The 24383-nt window shown below is 45.3% G+C and overlaps 1 protein-coding gene across 5 annotated transcripts in view; it reads right to left on the bottom strand.

Moving 5' to 3' along the window:
- Positions 1-496: 496 nt before the first annotated feature.
- The window catches only part of LOC310648307 (catenin beta-1-like), a 50945-nt gene continuing 27058 nt past the window's right edge, over positions 497-24383 (bottom strand). Inside the window, exons 2-16 of one of the 5 annotated variants that reach the window (XM_083376070.1) lie at positions 22970-23028; positions 21793-22020; positions 21462-21715; positions 21065-21303; positions 20429-20630; positions 17153-17297; positions 14815-14918; positions 6382-6720; positions 6015-6173; positions 3473-3616; positions 2991-3141; positions 2791-2912; positions 2556-2646; positions 839-1059; positions 497-634 (exon numbers count right to left, since the gene is read on the bottom strand). In XM_083376070.1, the coding sequence (XP_083232196.1) occupies positions 851-1059; positions 2556-2646; positions 2791-2912; positions 2991-3141; positions 3473-3616; positions 6015-6173; positions 6382-6720; positions 14815-14918; positions 17153-17297; positions 20429-20630; positions 21065-21303; positions 21462-21715; positions 21793-22020; positions 22970-22982 (2400 nt within the window). In that variant the 5' untranslated portion in view covers positions 22983-23028 and the 3' untranslated portion in view covers positions 497-634; positions 839-850. Of the gene's footprint in view, positions 635-838; positions 1060-2555; positions 2647-2790; positions 2913-2990; positions 3142-3472; positions 3617-6014; positions 6174-6381; positions 6721-14814; positions 14919-17152; positions 17298-20428; positions 20631-21064; positions 21304-21461; positions 21716-21792; positions 22021-22969; positions 23029-24383 lie in introns of those variants that run through there. The other 4 variants (XM_083376071.1, XM_083376072.1, XM_083376073.1 and 1 more) reach the window with 4 other exon arrangements.

Genomic DNA, 24383 nt, shown 5'->3' on the forward strand with positions numbered 1-24383 from the left:
AGATTCCATACAACAGATTTTTTTTACTGTCCTCTATCCAGGCATCTCCAGATAAAGTTTTTTGATCAAAAACATAAAATAGATCCACCTGCTTATTTTAAGCATATTAACAAGGAAACTAATTGGACCATTTCTATTTGTCTTTTTTATACAAAAGGAATACACAATGTTACACTTTACCAAATATTATATATTATCAGAGTGATTATGAAGTAGTGCTCTACAGCATTACTCAATCCTTAAAAATCAGAAATTGCTGTAGCATGTTCACTATAACTTAAACACAGAGACTTAATGCTACAATTACTGCAAAAGAGAAAACTACTATGAAAGCAAGCAAGGTCAGTATCATTAGTTATTTAAAATTAAAAATAGTTTTAAACAAGCAAGGCTAAAGTTTGATAAATTCCATCTTGTGATTCATTCTTGTGCATTCTTCTATTCCATGAGTCACTCCTCAAATCCATTTGTTACTCTTCAACCAAAAGGACCAGAACAAAAAGTTTACTTCAGTTGTTCTCACAGGAAACTCAGCTTGGTTAGTGTGTCAGGCACTTTCTGAGATACCAGCCCACCCCTGGAGCACTCTCAGCAACTCTACAGGCCAATCACAATGCAAAGTCAGACAATACGGCTGTGTAAAAGGAAAAAAAAGGACAATGATTATGGCTACTCATGTTAAGAACTGTACCAAGCTTGCAGCATAACACACTCACGTTAACCACTTTTACAAATCATATCACAAGTCTGATATTCCTATTTATGACCAACATGGACCAAGCCAAAGCACTTGTCTCCCTGCTAGCCAAGTTCTCAGATTGTAGGTAGAGCTTCTTACCTAAAGGACGATTTACAGGTCAGTATCGAACCAGGCCAACTGATTACTGTCACCTGGAGGGAGCCCATCCATAAGGTCCTGAGCATGTCCTAGATCTGGTAGCCCATCAACTGTGTAGTCAGCACCAGGGTGATGGCCACCCATTTCATGTTCCATCATTGGATCCATATCCAAGGCATCCTGCCTATATCCTCCAGAGTGAAAAGAACGGTAGCCAGGATCTAAGAAAGTTAAGGGTGGCAGAGAGGAGGAGGGAAAAGCATGTTAATATGTTAGATGTAACAGAAGTTCCAGATATCAGTGTGAGACATTCATAATCTTGCCACATTGAAGTAATTTTCTAGCCCAGATTACATGGATAAAGCATACTACTGCAGTGTTTCCCCGAAAATAAGACCGGGTCTTATATTTATTTTTGGTCCAAAAGACCAAAAAGACTTATTTTCAGGGGATTTCTCCTCTACCTGCTGCTCCGGTCCCTGGCGAATGGAGAGCAGGCAGCATGAGGCGGTGCTGCAGGACCAAAGTGGCAGGCAGAGGCGGCGGCCACCACCAGGTAGGTGATTTGCGGGGTGGGGACAGGGACCGAAGAAAGCCCCTTCAGTAGCGGACGCAGCTGATACGCAGTGGAGGCCTTTTACTGCCATTCCCCTGTTGTTCCGAAATGGTGGAGGGGGACTGGGTAAGGGGACTGAGCTTCCCCCACCCATCCTCCGTAGCATGGCAGTCTGGCTCGGGAGGGGAGTGAAAGGGGAGAGGCAGGCAAGTGGGCAGCTGGGTCATTGAATGGGTGGAGGGAGGTCACTGAGTGGGCAGTAGCCTGGCTGAGGCGGCCCTGAGATGCACAGGTGTGGGGCACATGGGACAGCTCCACACACACACACACACACAGGCTCTTAACAGGGGCTTATTTTGGGGGTAGGGCTTATATTAGGCGCATGCTAAAAAATCATGCTAGGGCTCATTTTCTGGTTGGGTCTTTCAGGGAAACATGGTATCAGAAGCATTAGCACATTTCAGCGAAGCCATTAGTCTGTATACTGCTGAAAACCTAGAACACATATACTATCACAATGAATAAACCTTAAACACAGACTTTTACATATGCAACCAGAAAGGCTTATGGCTTGTTTACTTTTTTTACAACCAACATGTCTAAAAATATGCTTATATAAAGGTAACCATATGTACTCTTCAGATGTTAGAACACTGTTATCAGTATTGCTTTCATGAACTACTCACTAAGACTTCAACATATGTTGTAAGGACAGTCCTTGCTTTGTGATTTGTGCAGTGACTGTTCAATGTTATGATGATGCTGAAGGAGACTTATGGAAGGTCCTTGAAGTTGCAGACAGCGCAGCATCTCCACAATCACATGATCAGGACTCAGGTACTTGGCAACCAGCATGCAATTATGAAGGCTTCAGCATTCTGCAGTCATGTGATCGCCATTTGTAACCTTCACTATCAACTTCCCACAAGCAAAGTCAATGGGGAAGCCAGCAGGATGTCACAAGTTGTAGTAATGTGACATTGCACTTAACTGCAATGGGAACTGCTGTTGCAAGTCAGCGCATCATATATCATTTTTCTACCAAACAGTGGAAATAACTAAGTCTATTATAATGGGGGCAGCTAGCTCACATTTAATGTTTTGAATAAGTCAAATTAATAAAATGTAATGATTTTCATGAAAACTGTAATTAATACATACCATCTGGCCGATAACTAAGAGGTTCTCCTTGGGCACCAATGTCAAGTCCCAAATCGGCACTCTGTAAGGTATATGCAAAATGGCATCTAAGCTGTGAAGTTAAATGCAAAATGTCTCTCCACGTTTTATAGTTTGCAGGTCCACAATTTCAAAAACTATATTTTATATATAAGCTATTTGTATGTAGCGATAGGAAGAAACTTAGATGGAGAAAAATTAGCAGTCTAAACCCCACCTCATTCCAAGCCATTGGTTCAGTCCTGAAGAGAGAACTGGTCAATTCCACTGACAGCCGTTTCTTATAATCTTGTGGTTTATCTTCAGACATTCTAAACAATACTGCAGCTGCATATGTTGCTATCCAAGAAAAAAATAATTTTAGCAGAGGAACTTAAACCCAAAGCAAGGTCAATTCCCCCCCCCCATTTCACTTACCCACACCCTCATTTCTAGAATGAAGTAGTTCTGTTAATGGTGCTGTAGCTCCCTCTGCTTCAACTGACTCAGCTGCTTCTTTGTCTTGAGCCAGTTCACATAGTACACCTGCAGCTACTCTCTGGATGTTCTCAATAGGGGAATATAGCAGCTAACAGTAGGAAGGGAAAGAACAACACATTCTAGGATGTTTTTAAAACACAAACTTTTAGTAACTGGGACTGTGGCTATTACGAGGCATCAAAGAGACAATGTTTATAGCTGCTATTGAGAGAAAATAATATAAAACTCAAATTCCTTAGGAAACTGAGAACCTATTTCCATTGGAGATTTCAAGAAAATTTTCAAGCTGTTTTATAGGAACAGCAATTTTGTACTGGATACCAAACTCTGAACTCAGATCAGGTTTTAAACACATGCAGCATACTGTATTTTCATTATATCACAAATTATTTAAGTATTTTTCAAAATACTTCACTTACCTGCACAAAGAGTGGAATAGTATTTAGACCCCTAATTAGAATCCGATTGTGGACATCTCTAGCCAGGATATGAAGGGCTCCAGTGCAGCCCTCAACTATTTCCTCCATACGGACACCTTCCTGTACAGAAAACATAAGAGTCGCCTTGCAGGGAGATGGGCAGCAAAACAATTTTAATGAATGACTTAATATTTGTAGGCAAGAATGCCTGACCAATTCAAAACATTAACATTCTTCCTCACCAGATAAACATTTGCATTTACTTAGCTGCTCTCACACAATGTAATTATCAGATAAGTTTTCTAACTTACAAAGAAAGGGTTACCTCTTTTGGCTGGTTGGTCACTTTCTTCTACCTTATCTGGGAGCTGCAAGGGATGCACCTAATAACAGTAACACCAATGGGCAGGGCCTATACTTTAGAATTCCTATCTTCCATGGGTGTGTATGTGTGTGGGGGGGGGGGGGGAAGGATTAAAGGACAAAATGGATGTTTTTGACTTTACAGAAACTTAAGGGTATGATTTTTCCACTTAAAAAACTTTCACAGGAAAAATCAGCCCAATTATGTTCTGCAAGTTCTAATACAGTGGATATGAAAAGTCTACACACCCATTAAAATGCCAGGTGTTTGAGATGTAAAAAAAACAGAGCAAGATAAATCACTTCAGAATTCTTTCTCTTTCTACCTTTAATATAACATAAGCTGTACAATTAATAAGTCTCGGCTGTGGGATAGAATGTAAGACAAAAGCCTTTTCTTACAAAAAAACCCATCCAAGCCTGGCTATATTTTCCAAAACCTACATCAACTCTGACAAAAACATGTGGGAAAATGTGTTATGGTCTGATGAAACCAAGGTGGAACTTTTTGGCCATAATTCCAAAAAGTGGTGCAAAAGCAACACTGCACATCACCAAAAGTACACCATACCCACTGTGGCAGCATTATACTTTGGAACTGCTTTTCTTCAGTTGGAACTGGGGCTTTAGTCAAGATGGAGGGAATTATGAACAGTTACAAATATCCAACAATGTTGCCACAAAACCTAAAGGCCACTGCTAAAATGCTGAAGATGAAGAGGAATTTCACCTTTCAGCATGACAAGGACCCAAAGCATACATCCAAATCAACAAAAGCATGGCTTCGTCAGATGATCAAAGTTTTGGAATGGCCCAGCCAGAGCCTGGACCTGAATCCAATTGAAAATCTGTGGGGTGACCTGAAGAGGGCTGTGCACAGGAAATACCTTTGCAATCTGACAGATTTGGAGTACTTTTGCAAGGAAGAGTGGGCAAAGATTCCCAAGGCAAGATGTGCCATATTGATAGGCTCCTACCCCAAAACGCTGATTGCTGTCGTAAAATCAAAAGGTGCTTCAATAAAGTACAATGCAGTGAGATATGTACAGAGCTGTACAACAAAATAACCACTTCACAAACGCATGACACAACATAGGAGAACAAACCCATCAGGACAAGATTCAGCAGTCCATCTGCATTTGAAAGACAAAGGTCACTCTTTTGAAGGCAGTGGTTGGTTCATTAGTGGTTCATTAAGCAAGGACACCACATGGTCACCATTTGTGAGCTCCTGCTGGCTTCCCTAATGACTTTACTTGTACGACGGCAGCAAAGGTGGTCACAAATGGCACTAACATGACTACGGGATTCTGTGACATCATTAAGTATCTGTCAGAACACATATATTACTGGGGGGGGGGGTGTCTATTCTATTTTCTTCTATTCCTTACTACAGGTTCTGTCATTCTCCTGAAGGGGAGGGGGGAAAGATGCTGTGGGCTGTCTCTTTCGCTACAATGTATTTTTTCTGCTATTGCTGCATACTTGCTCTTTGAACTGTCTCTCCCTTGATGTTACCTTAGGGTGAGAAAGGAATGTGCCTCCGGCCATCTGGCTTATCTCTTGGAAGGGAAGGTGTGAAGACCCAATAATATCCATGCGAGCCTGGGAAAGGCCTGTGTTATCAGCTCCTTTCCCACACTGGACTTAACACCTGAGGATTGGTCCATTCAAACTGACTGGATGAACTATTGGGGTGGGGTTTGCTTGGGACTCTTTTAACCTATTGATCTGAGTGGGAAACCCTCATATCCTGCCTATCATGCCTGCTATCAGCTTCTCCTAATAAAAGTTACTTTTGGAAGAAACTGCTTCCACGAGTCCTGCTTTCTTGGGATGAGGTTTTGAAGTGGGCCCTGTCAGTATCACTCGTTCAGCAGCATTGTATGTTCAAACAATTGTTGAACAAGTGGTTGTTAAGCAAGGACCACCTGTATTTGCTACAACAGCCAGGAATTAGATTTGTACTTTAACTTGATTTAGTGTTTTAAGTGAAATGTTTTTCATTTATATAGTAAATTTTACTTTCTGAAATAGTAATTCATAACGAATGGATAGATATCATGTTTGCAAAGTTACTTGTTTAAATACTGTACAGTGCACAATAGAATTTCACATATTTTCTAACTTGAATCCTTGCAACAATAATTAATGCCATTCTGCATCAAGAACTACATACCACAAACTGCTGCTGTGTACCACCCATTGAAGTACGTCGTTGGGTATCTTGATGTGCTCTAACTAGCAGTTGCACTAGTCTTGGTATTGCACCTTGTTCACGCAAAGGAGCATGATTTGCTGGACAGAGAGCAAGATTGCGGATCAAGCCAACAGTAGCCTGCAAATGTACGGAACACAATTAGAAAAGGTAATGACATGCTGCAAAATACTCTGGAATTTAGCTTTACAACTCAAGCCTTTGAAAATATTTTTAATTCATTGCATCCTTGTAACAGATTTCTTAGAGGTCAGCTAGATTTTGTTCACTTCATCCTCTCTCTGAAACCCAAGACTATAGTGGTAATGTCGTTACCTAATCACCTCACCTTTATAAGAGGCCAGTGGGATGGTGGATGCAAGAGTTTAACCACCACTGGTAGACCATAATGAAGACGTACTGCATTTTGGGCCATTTCAGCTTCTTGATGACGACTGGTGAGGTGGCGGAGGGCACAAATAGCTGGCTCAGTAATGTCTTCCCTGTCACCAGCACGGAGAACTGTGCGCACAAGAGCCTCAATTCCACCAACTTGGCACACCATCATTTTATTCTTGTAATTATTGCAAGTAAGATTAGAAAGGATGCCAGCAGCACAGGTCACAACATTGATATCATCTGATACCAAAAGCTGCACAAGTGTTCCCAAAAGACCTTCCATGCCTTCCTGTAAGAAGAAGTGTATTTAACATCAGCATTTCTGTGAGATGATTTGCTATTATCAATAGCAATTAATAACCCTAAAATACCATATCCACCTCACCCCAGATCCATTTGTATTGCATTGGGGATTTTGGTTAAGACACCCTCACTTGTGGGTTTTATCAACAAGATAGGAGTTTTTTTCAGGAAGGACAGACACAGATAAACAGTGTTTCTACATCTAGTGGAAATGTTGTGATTCAGGGTCAGCCTGTGGGTTCGGCAGTTGGGTCGGACGACTCAGAGGAGGAGGGGGGTGTTGAAGACCTTGCTGAGGGGGTTGAAGATCTTGCTGATGAGAGCCCTCAGCCAGGCCCCTCCCACTTGGTCACCACGGAGACCCAGCTGTGTGAGCCTGACAGTGTGGATGAAGATGACCCACAGCTGGCCCTGTTCAAGGACGCCCGACGCAGGAGGCAGTCAATTAGGAATAAACAGAGGAAGGCAATGGGGCTTCTCGGAAGGAGGCAGAGAGAAGCCACGCCCTGAACTCTATATAAGGGGAATGTCTGGGAGGGCTGGTTTGCTGAAGGCAAACGCTTGGATGGTTCATGTTTCTTAAAGCTCCTGTTTCTTGGTTCGTGTCTTGTTTGTTTTTGTAGCTATAAATTTGGCAGGTGTAATTCCAGCCTCTTGCCGGTTGTAAAGGGGTTGTCCCTGCCTTTTCTGCAGGGCCGGTAGCAGGCTGGTACAGAACAGTTTGCCTTCAGCCTCCCACCCCTTACTAATATTATGGAGCAGCTACGTGCTGAGAATGCCCAGCTCACCCTGCAACTCACTTTGCTGGCAGCTCAGGTGGCTCAACTGCAAGCTCAGGTTCATGCTGCACCCCCACCATCACCCCCACCCAGGAGAAAATGCCAAGTTACAATGCCGGATAAATTTACTGGCAATCCAGAACTGTTTCCTGCTTTCCTGGGACAATGCCAGCTCTTTATCAGCGTGAGAGCAGCTGATTTCCCCACTGACCGGGATAAGGCGGGGTTTGTGTTAAGCCTTCTTCCGGGATTTGTTGGATCAGTTTGTCGTGATCTACTTGGACGACATCCTGATCTACTCCCCGTCGCGTGAGGTGCACCATCAGCATCTCCATCAGGTCCTGCAGCGACTCCGAGAACATCGGCTGTTTGCCAAGTTGGAGAAGTGCCAGTTCTACTGGGTGACCATCGATTTCCTGGGTCACAGCATTTCTCCTGAGGGCATTGCCATGGAGCCGAGTAAGGTTGAGTCTTTGCAGAGTTGGCAACCCCCGCGTCGCGTGAAGGATGTTCAGCAACTTCTTGGGTTCGCCAACTATTACCGAACTTTCATCCCTGGGTTTGCTGCCTTGACAGCCCCCCTCACCCGGCTCCTGCAGAAGAAGACTCGGTTCCAGTGGAACGCTCCAGAACAACGGGCTTTCCAGACTTTGAAGGAAGCCTTCATGAAGGAGCCCATCTTGAAGCATCCTGACCCGCAACGGCCGTTTGTTGTGGAGGCGGACGCCTCTGACATTGCCATTGGGGCGGTGTTACTCCAGGCAACGACGCCCAGCGGTACCCTCTTCCCTTGCGCGTACCATTCACGAAAACTGAACCCTTCGGAGCGCAATTATACAATCTGGGAGAAGGAGCTGCTGGCCATCAAAGTGGCGTTCGAGGCCTGGAGGCATCATCTGGAGGGAGTGCGGCATCAAATCGAGGTCCAGACGGACCATAAGAATTTGGAAAGCCTGCAGACCGCTCAGAATTTGAACCAACACCAGATCCGGTGGTCTCTTTTCTTTGCGAGGTTTGACTTCCGGGTTCGGTACATACCTAGCGGGCACAATCAAAAAGCGGATGCTCTGTCCAAGAAGCCCGAATATTCCCGAGTGGAAGACAAGCTTCTGCCGAGGACAGTGATCCCCGTCGAGTCTTTTGCTGCAGTGCGGGAGCCGGTTGATATACGGGCTCGGATCCGGGAGGCACAGCAGCAGGAGGTGTGGGTGGCTCAGCGGAAGGAGGAGGTGGGGCCAGATTCTCCTTGGACGGTCACGGATGGACTCTTGTATTATCGTGACCGGCTCTACGTTCCGGGAGGGCCACTCAGGGGACTCATCCTCAGCCAGTGTCACGATAACCCGGCGGCGGGGCATTTTGGCCTGTTCAAGACCCTGAACCTGGTCTCCCGTACCTTCTGGTGGCCCCGAGTCTGACACGACGTCCAGTCCTATGTTACCTCCTGCATCCCATGCAGGCAGGCCAAGTCAGTCAGCGACAGGGGCCCCGCCTGGATTACTGCAGCCTTTGCAGACACCCAAAAGACCCTGGGGGGCTGTGTCCATGGACTTTCTGACGGATTTACCCCCATCCTCTGGTTTTACGACAGTGTATGTGGTGGTGGACATGCTGACCAAGATGGCGCACTTCATCCCCTGTCGCGGCTTACCGTCAGCCCGCGCCACTAGTCGTATGTTCATTCAGCAGGTGTTTCGGCTGCACGGCCTCCCTGATAGTCATCTCTGATAGGGGGGCCCAGTTTACAGCCCGCTTCTGGCAGGAGTTGATGCATGCGTTGGATATCAAGATTTGCCTCTCGTCCGCGCATCATCCTCAAACTGACGGGGGAACCGAGAAGGTCATTGGTATCCTGGAACAATATCTGCGCTGCTACGTCAATCTGCAGCAAAACAATTGGGTGGACTATCTGGCCATAGCTGAGTTTGCATTTAACAATTTGCAGCACACCTCCACACAGATGACACCGTTCTTGGCCAATGTGGGATATCACCCTCGGTTTTTCCCCCTTTCTTCCGTGGACTCACCGGAGCCGGCAGCGAACGACTTCATGGCAGAGTTACAGGCGATCCATCGATTGGTGCGACGTCAGTTAGAGAAGGCCAAGGCCAATTACAAAAGGTTTGCTGATCTGTCAAGACGGGATACTCCTCCACTATCGGTGGGAGATCGGGTCTGGTTGTCCACCAGGAACCTACCGTCAACACGGCCGGTGAGAAAGTTAGATCACCGATATTTAGGACTGTTCCCAGTGGAGGCTGTCATCAATACGGTCGCCTATCGCTTAACTCTGCCACGTTCCCTGCGCGTGCACCCAGTCTTTCATCGGTCTCTGTTGGTCCCCGAGCAACCGGCCTGTCCACTCCGCCGAGCGGAACCTCCCCCATCAGGACCTCGTGATGGAGGCAGCACCCCCGAGTACGAGGTCGCCAGCATCAGGGATTCCCGTTGGCTGAAAGGTCGTTTCCAGTACCTGATTGAATGGAAAGGTTACGGACCAGAGGACTTCACCTGGGAAGACGCGACCGCCGTTCATGCCCCTGCGTTGGTGACCGCTTTTCATGAACAATTTCCATCCCGACCGCATCCGGATCGGCAGACCCGGGGGAAGGGCCCTGCGGTGCGGGATAGTGTTGTGATTCAGGGTCAGCCTGTGGGTTTGGCAGTTGGGTCGGACGACTCAGAGGAGGGGGGTGTTGAAGACCTTGCTGAGGGGGTTGAAGATCTTGCTGATGATAGCCCTCAGCCAGGCCCCTCCCACTTGGTCACCACGGAGACCCAGCTGTGTGAGCCTGACAGTGTGGATGAAGATGACCCACAGCTGGCCCTGTTCAAGGACGCCCGACGCAGGAGGCAGTCAATTAGGAGTAAACAGAGGAAGGCAATGGGGCTTCTCGGAAGGAGGCAGAGAGAAGCCACGCCCTGAACTCTATATAAGGGGAATGTCTGGGAGGGCTGGTTTGCTGAAGGCAACCGCTCGGATGGTTCATGTTTCTTAAAGCTCCTGTTTCTTGGTTCGTGTCTTGTTTGTTTTTGTAGCTATAAATTTGGCAGGCGTAATTCCAGCCTCTTGCCGGTTGTAAAGGGGTTGTCCCTGCCTTTTCTGCAGGGCCGGTAGCAGGCTGGTACAGAACAGGAAATAGGATAGGCAGGCTCAGCATAAACAGCACAGCTCAACAAAAGCATTTTTTTATATCCAAGTGAGCAGAGGCAACAGGATGATGCTGGAGATGGTCTCTGCTCCAGTGGTTCGAGTTCTAGCACTGCATGTCGGGGTGAGTTCCCATCACTCACCTCAGCTTCTGTCCACCTAACAGTTCGAAAGCATGGTCTATGCAAGTAGATACAGGTAGTCCTTAAGTTACGACTGTAATGGAGCCTGCCCATGCCACTTGTAACTTGAAAACTCATGAGAGTGAATCTTGTACCTCGAACGAGATCACTCCCTTGCTCATTAAGACTCATGCAGCTCGTTAAGTGAACATGAGGTATCTCAGGGTGGGGAAGGCCATGGAGGGCCTAGTGATGGAACAGGCCCAAAAGGCCTCCCTGACCCATTAAAATACCTCATGCATCCCCCTCTCTTCCTGCCATGCCAGACTCACCTTGAAAAGATCTCTCCCCTCTCTGCTGCGGTTCCTGCTGCCACCTGAATCTGAGGCTGGGGGACACTTCCAGGCACTGGAGGGCTTTTCCAGGTCACTGCTGCCCTGATCTGAGGCCGGGGGATCATTCCATGGTCCTCTGGTGGCCCGATTAGGGTGCTGGAGGCCTTCTCCAGGCCGCTGCCACCTGGATCTGAGACCGGGGGATGCTTCCAAGTCGGTCCGGCAGCCCATTGCCGGGCAGCAGTGGCCTGGAGGGCTTCGGTGCCCAGATTGGGCCGCAGGGCAGCGGAAGCGTCCCCCGGTCTCAGATCCAGGCGGCAGCGGCCTGGAGAAGGTCTCCGGCACCCTAATAGGGCCATCGGAGGGCCGCGGAACTGTCCCCTGGCCCCAGATCCAGGCGACAACAGGAACCGTGGCAGAGAAGAGACGGATCTTTTCAAGGTGAGTCTGGCATGGTAGGAAGTGAAGGAGAAGCATGAGGTATTTTAATGGGTCAGGGAGGCCTTGGGGGCCTATTCCACCACTAGGCCCTCCATGGCCTTCCCCACCCTGAGATACCTCATGTTCACTCAATGAGCCACGTGAGTCTTAACGAGAAAGGGAGCGATCTCGTCCAAGTTATGAGATTTACTCCCACAAGTTTTTGAGTTACAAGTGGCTTGCGGAGGCTCCATTACAGTCATAACTTAAGGACTACCTGTATTTACAGGTGAAACTCGGAAAATTAGAATATCGTGCAAAAGTTCATTTATTTCAGTAATGCAACTTAAAAGGGGAAACTAATATATGAGATAGACTCATTACATGCAAAGCAAGATAGTTCAAGCCGTGATTTGTCATAATTGTGATGATTATGGCGTACAGCTCATAAAAACCCCAAATCCACAATCTCAGAAAATTAGAATATTACATACAATCAATAAAACAAGGAGTGTACATAGAACAATATCGGACCTCTGAAAAGTATAAGCATGCATATGTACTCAGTACTTGGTTTGGGCCCCTTTTGCAGCAATTACTGCCTCAATGCGGCGTGGCATGGAAGCTATCAGCCTGTGGCACTGCTGAGGTGTTATGGAAGACCAGGATGCTTCAATAGCGGCCTTCAGCTCTTCTGCATTGTTCGGTCTCATGTCTCATCTTTCTCTTAGCAATGCCCCATAGATTCTCTATGGGGTTCAGGTCAGGCGAGTTTGCTGGCCAATCAAGCACAGTAATCCCATGGTCATTGAACCAGGTTTTGGTGCTTTTGGCAGTGTGGGCAGGTGCCAGGTCCTGCTGGAAAATGAAGTCAGCATCCCCATAAAGCTCGTCTGCGGAAGGAAGCATGAAGTGCTCCAAAATCTCCTGGTAGACAGCTGCATTGACCCTGGACTTAATGAAGCACAGTGGACCAACACCAGCAGATGACATGGCTCCCCAAATCAACACAGACTGTGGAAACTTCACACTGGACTTCAAGCATCTTGCAGTGTGTGCCTCTCCATTCTTCCTCCAGACTCAGTTGCTCTCATCAGAAAAGAGGACTTTGGACCACTGAGCAACAGACCAGGTCTGTTTTTCTTTAGCCCAGGTGGGATGCTTCTGACGTTGTTTGTTGTTCAGGAGCGGTTTGACAAGAGGAATACGACATTTGAAGCCCATGTCCAGGATCCGTCTGTGTGTGGTGGCTCTTGATGCACTGACTCCAGCCTCAGTCCACTCCTTGTGAAAGTCCCCAACACTTTTGAACGGCCTTTTCCTGACAATCCTCTCCAGGCTACAGTCATCCCTGCTGCTTGTGCACCTTTTTCTTCCACACTTTTCCCTTCCACATAACTTTCTATTAATGTGCTTTGATACAGCACTTTGGGAACATCCAACTTCTTTTGCAATTAGCTTTTGAGGCTTTCCCTCCTTATGGAGGGTGTCAATGATGGTTTTCTGCACAACTGTCAGGTCAGCAGTCTTCCCCATGATTGTGATTCCTACTGAACCAGACTGAGAGACCATTTAAAGGCTCAGGAACCCTTTGCAGGTGTTATGGCTTAATTAGCTGATTAGAGTGGGACACTTTGAGCCTAGAATATTGCACCTTTTCACAATATTCTAATTTACTGAGATTCTGGATTTGGGGTTTTCATGAGCTGTACGCCATAATCATCACAATTATGACAAATCACGGCTTGAACTATCTTGCTTTGCATGTAATGAGTCTATCTCATATATTAGTTTCCCCTTTTAAGTTGCATTACTGAAATAAATGAACTTTTGCACGATATTCTAATTTTTCGAGTTTCACCTGTATCTACTCGCATAGAACATGCTTTCAACTGTTAGGTTGACAGAAGCTGAGGTGAGTGATGGGAGCTCAACCCAACACGCAGTGCTAGAACTTGAACCACTGGAGCAGAGACCATCTCCAGCATCATTAAGCCACTGAGCCACAGCACCTCTTATGGAACTTGCTTTCATAAGGGCATATAGATTCTAAATAATAAAGTGATCAAAGAATTGAAAATGTTTGTTTCTCATGATCCTATTCACTTCAAATTTATCAGCTGGTTTATAATGCTTCTCACTTAAGAAAAAAAGATACTGTGTGAGTAATGGACCATAAATTACTAAATATTTAGTAGTTACCACAAGGTAAAAGGTAAAGGTAAAGGTTCCCCAGCACATGCGTGCTATTTGTTTCCGACTCTAGGGGCCGGTGCTCATCTCCGTTTCAAAGCCGAAGAGCCAGCACTTGTCCGAGGACGTCTCCGTAGTCATGTGGCTGGCATGACTAGATGCCAAAGGTGCATGGAACGCTGTTACCTTCTCACCGTAGTGGTCCCTATTTTTCTACTTGCATTTTTTACGTGCTTTCGAACTGCTAGGTTGGCAGAAGCTGGGACAAGTAACAGGCGCTCACTCTGTTAAACGGCACTCAGGATTTGACCCGCCAGACTGCCGACCATTTGATTGACAAGCTCAGCGTCTTAACCCACTGAGCCACCGCATCCCTACCACAAAGTACCCTATATTAATTTAGCATCTTTATACACTAGTCTCAATGGTACAATGTGGGTGTAGTTCTGATGATATGTTATAACTGTGTGGCTTGAACCCAAAAATATTCCTTATTCATACCTAAGCATTTTTGTTTCTTGCAATTTAAATCAAATTAATAAAATTATCATGTGCATCAGGGGTCCCCAACCCCCGGGCATGGCCCACTACTGTGCCATGAGCTGTTCGAAACCGGGCTGTGGAAGTGCGAGCAGCAGGTAAATGCATGTGCACGTGTTCCATTTGTACGAGTGGCGGGTGCGTGTGCCTGCTGCTCATGCAAATGGAGTTGTGCACACATGTGCACACTTGCCAGCAACTCATGCGGAAGCATCCCCTCTCCCCCTGCCAGTCCACAAAGCCAGAAAGGTTGGGGAACTCTGATATGCATGTTAATTAACACACAGTCAGGAAAAAACATAAGGCCTAAGATTATAATGAAAAACCTGACTTAGCATTCTGTCTAAATTCTACCTTCAAGTTGTCCCCCTATGACCTATCCACTATTTCAAATGATTTTTTTTAAAAAAATCCTCACTTCAGTTTTGAGCAATACTAGGCTAACAGTATCAGTATCAACTCAATATAATAAAAATAATTTTCTAACAGAGACCAGTTTATAGTGGAATATTAATCATTTTTCAAGTTCTCACTCCTTACCTGCTTAGTTGCAGCATCTGAGAGATTTCTTAGAGTCCAGAGACAATTCTGAACAAGACGTTGGCTCGGATCTGTAAGGTGGAGTCCCAAAGCTTGCATTCCACCTAAAGATCAATTAGGATTTACTATCATTTATCTTTATCTCAGTTTCTCATTATGGAGAAAACAATTGCAAGGACATTTATTTACATCCCTGTAGACTGGTTTCAAGTAGCTACAGCGAGGGAAAAAAGTATTTGATCCCCTGCTGATTTTGTGTATTTGCCCACTGACAAAGAAATGATCAGTCTATAATTTTAATGGTAGGTTTATTTTAACAGTGAGAGACAGAATAACAACAAAAAAATCCAGAAAAATGCATTTCAAAAAAGTTATAAATTGATTTGCATTTTAAGGAGTGAAACAAGCATTTGATCCCCTATCAATCAGCAAGATTTCTGGCTCCCAGGTGTCTTTTAAACAGGTAACGAGCTGAGATTAGGAGCATTCTCTTAAAGGGAGTCAGATTCCAAACTTTCCACCATGGCCAAGTCCAAAGAGCTGTCCAAGGATGTCAGGGACAAGATTGTAGACCTACACAAGGCTGGAATGGGCTACAAGACTATCGCCAAGCAGCTTGGTGAGAAGGTGACAACAGTTGGTGTAATTATTCACAAATGGAAGAAACACAAAATAAGTGTCAATCTCCCTCGGTCTGGGGCTCCATGCAAGATCTCACCTCATGGAGTTTCAATGATCATGAGAACAGTGAGGAATCAGCCCAGAGCTACATGGGAGGATCTTGTCAATTATCTCAAGGCAGCTGGGACCATAGTCACCAAGAAAACTACTGGTAACACATTATGCCGTGAAGGACTGAAATCCTGCAACACCCGCAAGGTCCCCCTGCTCAAGAAAGCACATGTACAGGCCCGTCTGAAGTTTACCAATGAACATCTGAATGATTGAGAGGAGAACTGGGTGAAAGTGTTGTGGTCAGATGAGACCAAAATCGAACTCTTTGGCATCAACTCAACTCGCCGTGTTTGTAGGAGGAATGCTGCCTATGACCCCAAGAACACCATCCCCACCATCAAACATGGAGGTGGAAACCTTATGCTTTGGGAGTGTTTTTCTGCTAAGGGGACAGGACAACTTCACCACATCAAAGGGACAATGGACGGGGGTATGTACTGTCAAATCTTGGGTCAGAAACTCCTTCCCTCAGCCAGGGCATTGAAATGGGTCGTGGATGGATGGGTATTCCAGCATGGCAATGACCCAAAACACACAGCCAAGGCAACAAAGGGGTGACTCAGGAAGAAGCACATTAAGGTCCTGGCGTGGCCTAGCCAGTCTCCAGACCTTAATCCCATAGAAAATCTATGGAGGAAGCTGAAGGTTCGAGCTGCCAAACGTCAGCCTCGAAACCTTAATGACTTGGAGAGGATCTGCAAAGTGGAGTGGGACAAAATCCCTCCTGAGATGTGTGCAAACCTGGTGGCCAAGTACAAGAAACATCTGACCTCTGTGATTGTCAACAAGGGTTTTGCCACCAAGTACTAAGTCATGTTTTGTGAAGGGGTCAAATACTTATTTCACTCATTAAAATGCCAATCAATTTATAATTTTTTGTAATGTGTTTTCCTTGATTTTTTTGTTGTTAGTCTGTCTCTCACTGTTAAAATAAACCTACCATTAAAATTGCAGTACTGGCTGATCATTTCTTTGTCAGTGGGCAAACGTACAAAATCAGGAGATCAAATAATTTTTCCCTCAGTGTATAATGAAACTAAAGTATACCAGCTATACAATACACAGGGAATCGTGTACAGCAATTCTAAGTCTCAGATCTATTTTGATTCACAATTCCCTATGTATACATGCAATAAATCGCCAACATAAGACATGTACTTCTAACTGTAACACATTCCATGGTTGACAAAGTACCAAGGCCATTAATGGGACCATGGTATACAGTAGTTATGAGATAAATAAATAGAGTGATGTATTATGGGACCTAATCTATCCAAAAGCCCAAGTATTTGGGCATATCAAAATTGCTAAAAATGTTAAAAACAAAAACTGCAATAGTAGCACCAAAAACCTATTATAAACATGTTAACAGCCACTGCTAACATTTCCACTTTTGCTATCAATAGTTTTTGGTTTACTTAGCTTTTAACACTTTTGTCAAAAATAATACCTCTCGTTATTGATGCATTCCACCCAGTTTAGAACAACTTATATGGATGTTCATTTTATTACCTGCCCCCACCCCCCCAAAGGAAATTTAAGTAATTTTGGCCTGAATGCAAAACCGAAGCAATCCTAATTCCATGAAAAATGAAGCACTTACCAGCTTCAACAATTGCTGGTTTGTTACTAGAGCAGACTGATAGCACTTTCAGCACTCTACTTGTGGTCCACAATAATTTCTCATAGGTATAAGTCCTCATTATATTTACTAGAGCCTGGGGTCCACCACTTGCCAAAATAATTAGCTGCCAAACAAAAAAGTATTTACTAATTATATTGACAATAGGCTAATCGGGACAATTTTTAAAGATGTAATTGTAATCTCTTCAGTCTGACACTATTGTGTCATGCTGTCAGCTCATTTGTACATACGAAAGTAGAAAACTACATATTCTCCTGGAATGTCAGAAGAGTGGTATATAAGGAGACCATCTAAGGGTTGACAGTGGAGTTTCCTAGGCTTATGGTCCAGGGGGACTTCAATCTGACATAACTGGCTTTGGCCTTGGAAGCAGCCTGGGAGTTCATGGCTGCCATGGGCCTATCTCTGGCCCAACACACACTGGATATGATCTTCATGTCAGAGTAATGGCAACGTGATCTGGTAGGGGATCTGTCGTTATCCCACTGTCATGGTCAGATCACGCCCTGGTGTCCACGAGATTCTCCTATGTCTCCCTTTTCTTTAGGCAAGAAAAACCAAATGCACAGGTACAGTATAGGTGGTACCTCGCTCAATAGTAGTAAATGTAAGAGGGATCTCGGAGTCCTAGTGGACAACCACTAAATATGAGCCAGCAGTGTGCTGCAGCTGCCAAAAAAGCCAATAAAGTTCTAGGCTGCATTAACAGAGGGATAGAATCAAGATCACGTGAAGTCTTAATACCACTTTACAATGCCTTGGTAAGGCCACACTTGGAATACTGCATCGAGTTTTGGTCACCACAATATAAAAAAGATGTTGAGACTCTAGAAAGAGTGCAGAGAAGCGCAACAAAAATGATCAGGGCCAAGGCGTTGACAGGCTCATGCCTGTGTGGCCTCTCTTGACCCATTGCTCCTGACACTCCCCATGGTTCATGGAGGAGCTATGGGTTCTGAAAAGGGCAGACACACCTAGAGAGGTGGTGGAGGAAAATGGGGGGTGAATCTGACTGAACAAGACTTAGGTCCGCTATTAAAGCCTACCTCATGGTGGTAAGAGCCGCAAAACACGGTTATTTCTCTGCTTGTGTTTGCACAGTATCACTTGATGGCTCTGTTCAAGCTCAACCTTCAGGGCCATGCAAAGGAATTTGCAGATCACCTGATGGACAAAGTCGCTTGGCTTTGTTCCCAGTTAGAACCCATGCATGGCGCAGGTCCATTAGAGATGCCTAGGGAAAGGTCTTACCCAGTTATCTGGGAACAGTTTGAGCCTGTTAGACATGATGAAGTGGACAGGGTCCTTGATGCTGTCACAGTGCAACCACGTTAATTAATTTCCTGTCCCTCCTGGCTGATGACAGCTTTTAGGATGCTGCCTGCCAGGTAGGTTCAGACAGTGATAAATTCTTCACTGCAGGAGGGGACATTTCCAGGACCTTTTAAGGAAGACTTGGTTCATCTCCTCCTCAAAAAAACATCTCTTGATCCCACCGGACTAGACAATTTCCATCCAATCTCTCAGGTGGTTGCATGGCACCTTCAGAGGGTCCTGCATGAAATGGATTATCTGGATGACCCCTTCCAGTCAGATTTCAGGCTCAGTTATGGGACAAAAACAGCACTTCTCAATGATCTCTAGCAAGAGCAGGATGGGGGTGGTGCATCCATTCTTACTCTCCTTGACCTCTTAGTGGCCTTCAATACCATTAACCATGGTATCCTTTTGGACCAGCTGTGGGATTTGGGGCTGTATGGCACAGTTTTGCACTGGTTTGGCTCCTTGGAGTGAGAGGTCCAGTCCATGGCTGCTCCTTTGTGGTGTGTCACAGGGCTCAGAACTCTCTCCATTCCTTTTTAATATCTGTATGAAGCCACTGGGTGAGATCATCCACCACAGGATGAGGTACCATCAGTATGCTGATGATGATACTCTAATTTACATCTCCATCCCAAGAGACCCAAGTGATGCTGTCGCTACCCTCTTGTGATGTCTGGAAGCTGTGAGGGGGACAACAGGCTTCAGCTGAACCCTGGTAAGACCTAGTGTCTTTGGGTGCGTGGAGCTTCACTATCCACGACTTTAACATCTTTTGTTCTGGATGGGGTTGCATTCACCCAAACAGATCCTGTGCACAATTTGGGGTTCTCCTGGACTTGAGACTCCTGCTCAAAGAGCAGGTGGCAATCATGGCTAGGAGAGCCTTTGCACAACTTCATGTTGTGTGCCAGTTGCATCCTTTCCTGGATTGTGAGTTTCTATGCTCAGTCACTCAGGTCCTGGTCATCTCATGCTTGGACTACTGCAAGGTGCTCTACATGGGGCTACCCTTGAAGAGTATCTGGAAGCTACAGCTGGTGTAGAACGCAGCTGCAAGGACAATTCTTGACACCCCTAAGGTGGCCCATGTTACATCACTGTTCCATGAGCTGCACTGGTTCAGTTTTCTTCCAGGTCCAATTCAAGGTATTAGTTATCACCTTTAAAACCCTTCATGGCATGGGCCCAGGTTATCTGAAGAAACATCTCACCCCAATGGGAATGGCCCGCCCCACTTGTGCCGGCAGAAGGGGCATGGTGCAAACCCTGTTGGTCAAGGAATTTTAGCTGGCGGGGTCCAAAAGAAGAGCCTTTTCTGCCATGGTGCCCGCCCTCTGGACCATCATTGTCCTTCCCCCCCCCCCCCCGAGGTAAGATCTGCATCCATCTTTTTGGCCTTTTGAAAGGGCCTGAAGACCTGACTGTGCCAACTGGTTTGGGGCCCCAAAGGAGGCATGTCATTCTGGTTAATGAATAAGACCCCACCTCCTTCCTGTGCGCATCTTGCTCCCTTAATTTAATACCTCTATTTATTGTTTTAATATTTTATACTGGTGTTTTTATTGTTTGATTGTAAACCACCTAGTCACCTCGGCAAGATGGGCAGCATAATATGAAGTCAGACCATGGCCAATCTCCCAATATTGAGAATACTGATGATAATAACCTTTCAGAGCAATGATTTTCTAATCCTACTTAGTAATACTGTATATGTATGAACCTGGGATCATCTGCATGTGAAACATGTGTTTTATTACTGACCTACCAACCCTCAAGGACTATTCCTGAGTCCAAATAATATATGCAAAAGTAGAAAAAGAGGTTAGCTTACTAACATTTTACATGTGTTACACTAAGGTTAATTGCCCAACTTACTATTTGTTCACTGCATAGTAATATGTCAAGCATTACCTTGCTTTCTTGATTACCATATGCAAGAATCTGAAGACAATCTGTTGTAATGGCCAGAAACTTAACATTTGTCTTGTTCAGCAAGGCAACCATTTTTTGTAGACCTCCAGCTAGACGGACAGCCATTTTGGCACCTTCCTGATGCAACAGAAGATTGTGCAGAGTAGTAATAGCATAGAAAAGTACAGAATCCACTGGTGAACTATAAAGAAAAGCTCAAATTAACAAATATACTGTCCAAGACCAACAAATACTACATATTTTATTCATAACATTTTAGAACCACCCATCTCTCACACAAAGGGACTCTGGCCAGTGTACAATAAAATATTAAAAATATTAAGAAGTATATAAACTTTAAAAGATGCAAGTGATGTTAAAAGTTAGTTTAAAAGTGGGGGGAAGGTTTTCAGGGTGTTAACCAGCCCCATGGCTGTGCAGCCCCTTTCCAGAAGGCCAGAAGAGTGGGGACTGCCATACCTCTGGGGAGAGAGAGTTCCATAGGGCAGGGACAATGACAAAGAAGCCTCTCTTCCTGGACCCTGCCAGTCAAATTCTTTGACTGACGGAGTCCACAACATACCTTCTTGCCTGACCAGGTGGGACATAGATACATCAAATCAATTATTTACATACCCAAGCATTTTAACCAGAGCAGGAATACCTCCTGACTTGAAGATTGCCAGCAAGCCTTCACGATGATGAGACAGGTTATGTAGTGTACCTGCAGTACAACGGGCTGTTTCTACATCATCTGTATTCTGCATAGTACGCACAATGGCAGAAACCATTTGAGGAGAACGCATGATAGCATGACGAGAGGCCTCTTTTTTGGACAACTGATGGACCATAATTGATGCCTTGTTCACCACAACCTAATGAGTGCATTGAAATTCAAAATTTTCAAAATCCAAAACTGAGACCATTAAGTGAGATGGTATCAATAGACACATTTTTATGTGATCAGGAGACTCTCAATCTTAATTCTTCTTAAAGATCACAGTAAATGTAAGCTGAATTAACATGCACATACCTGGTCCTCATCATTTAACAATTTGGTCAATTCTGGGATGGCACGAGTTGCAAGCTCTGCATCATCTTGGTAGTTTATCAAATTAACCACAGCATGTTTTAACATCTGGGAAGGTTCAGCAAGTCGTTGTACATTTGTTGGATGCACAGCATCAAACTGTGTTGATGGGATTTGCATGCCCTCATCCAACGTTTCAGGGAACATAGCAGCACGCACTCTTTGTGCTCGGGTCATAGCATATTGTCCCTCAGTATCTGGAATAGGAGTAAGCACTTTTTCATCTAGCTGATATACAGTTGAGTGATTAATACAATCACAAAATTCTACTTACCAGCAACCTGTTCCTGAGTGAAAGACTGAGAGAATCCCTGTTCCCATTCGTATAGAACGTGGGTGGTATCAACATCTTCCTCTTCTGGGGTTCCCTTGCCACTCAGAGAGGGAGCTGTTGTTGTGGCACCAGAGTGGATACCGGAATCCAGGTATGACTGTTGCTGCCAGTGACTGACAGCTGCTTTTCTATCGGACTCAATTGCCATATCCAACTCCATTAAATCAGCTGTTGGCAATAGAGTGGTTAAAAAGAAGCTTGCTAAGGTAATAGGCAATATTTGGCAAAATTTTATTCGAGTTTTAATTTTGAGACACATATTGCATGCTAGATATATAAATTTTCTTTTAAGATCTAGTGGAAAAGGTCTTCTGTGGCTTAACAGAAGTGTAACATATTACCTTAAAAGAACTTTTTTGATAAATTATGGACTTTCCTTTCAGGGTACAGAAGAGAGATACATTGCACTAAGATGTTTGAGGTGATGGCTAAAGGGATGAAAACAAAGCCAATGGGAAGATGGGGGAAGTGGGCTAGTGGGATACATTGTGCTATGAATTGTACAGGGGAAGAGGAGGTGATCAACATCAGCCTTTGCCCTGTTTGCCCTATCCAGATATTATTTTGTTCAAAATAAGGAACACAGAGTTCCTGATTTCAGTTCTGCTAAAGCTGGGGTGTCAAACTGCCGGCCCATGGGCCGGATGCATCATGCTAAAAATGCGCCCACCCCATTGCCGGCAATGGGAAAAAAGTCACGATACATCGCAACCTGTCACATGACGTTGCGAGTTTCACACCCCCATGTGCTAAACCATGGCTTATCTGAAATAATTTGGCATAACCTGTGGAACTTTATGGTATACTTCAGATTCAAGATTTTTTCCCATTTCAAGCACATAGCTATGTTTTACTATTTTTTTTAATGAGTTGTTTAAAATTCTACTTAATCATAACTTGTGGCAAATGTCTGACCATCTCTGCAACTGTACAGAGACCACAATTCATGTGTTCAACATTAAACATTAAAATCAAGTTATGTTAAAACTAGCAGAATTTTAGATTTATTTTCTTACATACATTTAATTTCTTACTATTTTTAAGAGAAGAAAATTGGCTACTTTCAATATTGATCACAATTTAAACTTTGTATGAACTTGATTATACCAATCCATACCTTGAGTTGCCATGTTTCTTGGTGTACTCCCAGAACTGTTGTCTGCTACACTTCAGACCCTAAAGCAGAGAGACAGAAATGTAATTTATTTATTTATTTATTTATTTTTGGGACTTATATGCCGCCCTATCTCCCGAAGGACTCAGGGCGGCTAACAACAATAAAATCAACAATACAAAAGTTAAAAGAAATTAAATAAACAGCCCCAATAAATAAGTTAAACTAAACAATTAAAAATTAAAAAACATTTCAAAAAACCCTGCCATCAGTCCAGGTCAGCCTGATGAAAAAGGAAAGTTTTAAGGCCGCGGCGAAAGGACCGGAGATCCGGGGCCATCCGGAGCTCAAGGGGGAGTTGGTTCCACAGGGCTGGCGCTCACACAGAGAAGGCCCTCCCCCTGGGGGTCGCCAGCCGACATTGTCTAGCCAACGGCACCCTGAGAAGGCCCTCTCTGTGTGAGCGCACTGGGCGATGGGAAGTCGTTCCCGGCAGCAGACAGTCCTGCAAATATCCCGGGCCTAGGCCATGTAGGGCTTTAAAGGTAAGTACCAGCACCTTAAATCTCACCCGGAAGACAACCGGTAACCAATGCAGCTCACGCAGGAGGGGTGTAATATGGGCGTATCGGGATGCTCCCATAACTACCCGCACGGCCGCATTCTGCACCAGCTGGAGCCTCCGGGTGGTCTTCAAGGGCAGCCCCATGTAGAGAGCATTGCAGTAATCTATCCGGGAGGTAACGAGTGCATGAGTGACCGTACGTAGGGCATCTCGGTCCAGATAGGGGCGCAACTGGCGCACCAGGCGAACCTGGGCAAATGCTCCCCTGGCCACGACTCCAATATGATCTTCAAAACTGAGTCGTGAGTCCAGGAGGACGCCTAAATTGCGTGACCTATCAACGGGAGGCAACACCTCTCCTTCCATAACCAAAGATGGAACCTCTTGGACAAGTCGAGATGCCGGTACGTAAAGCCACTCAGTCTTGGCCGGGTTGAGCTGGAGCCTGTTCTTCCCCATCCAAATCCGTACCGCTTCCAGGCAACGGGACATCACATCGAGGGCATCGCTGGGTTGGTTCGGGGTGGAGATGAAAAGCTGGGTATCATCAGCATATTGATGATACCTCACCCCGAAACCACGGATGATCTTACCCAGCGGCTTCATATAGATGTTGAACAGGAGGGGCGAGAGTACCGACCCGAGGCACCCCACAACTAAGGGGCCTAGGGGTTGACCTCTGCCCTCCTGCCAACACCGTCTGCGAACGGCCCGAGAGGTAGGAGAACCTCCGTAAAACGGTGCCTCCCACTCCCAACCCCTCAAGACGTCGCAGCAAGATACCATGGTCGATGGTATCAAAAGCCGCTGAGAGGTCTAATAGGACCAGGACAAAGGAATAACCCGTCTCGG

The sequence above is a fragment of the Vipera ursinii genome (genome assembly GCF_947247035.1).
Source record: "Vipera ursinii genome assembly, chromosome: W".
Taxonomy (NCBI): domain Eukaryota; kingdom Metazoa; phylum Chordata; class Lepidosauria; order Squamata; family Viperidae; genus Vipera; species Vipera ursinii.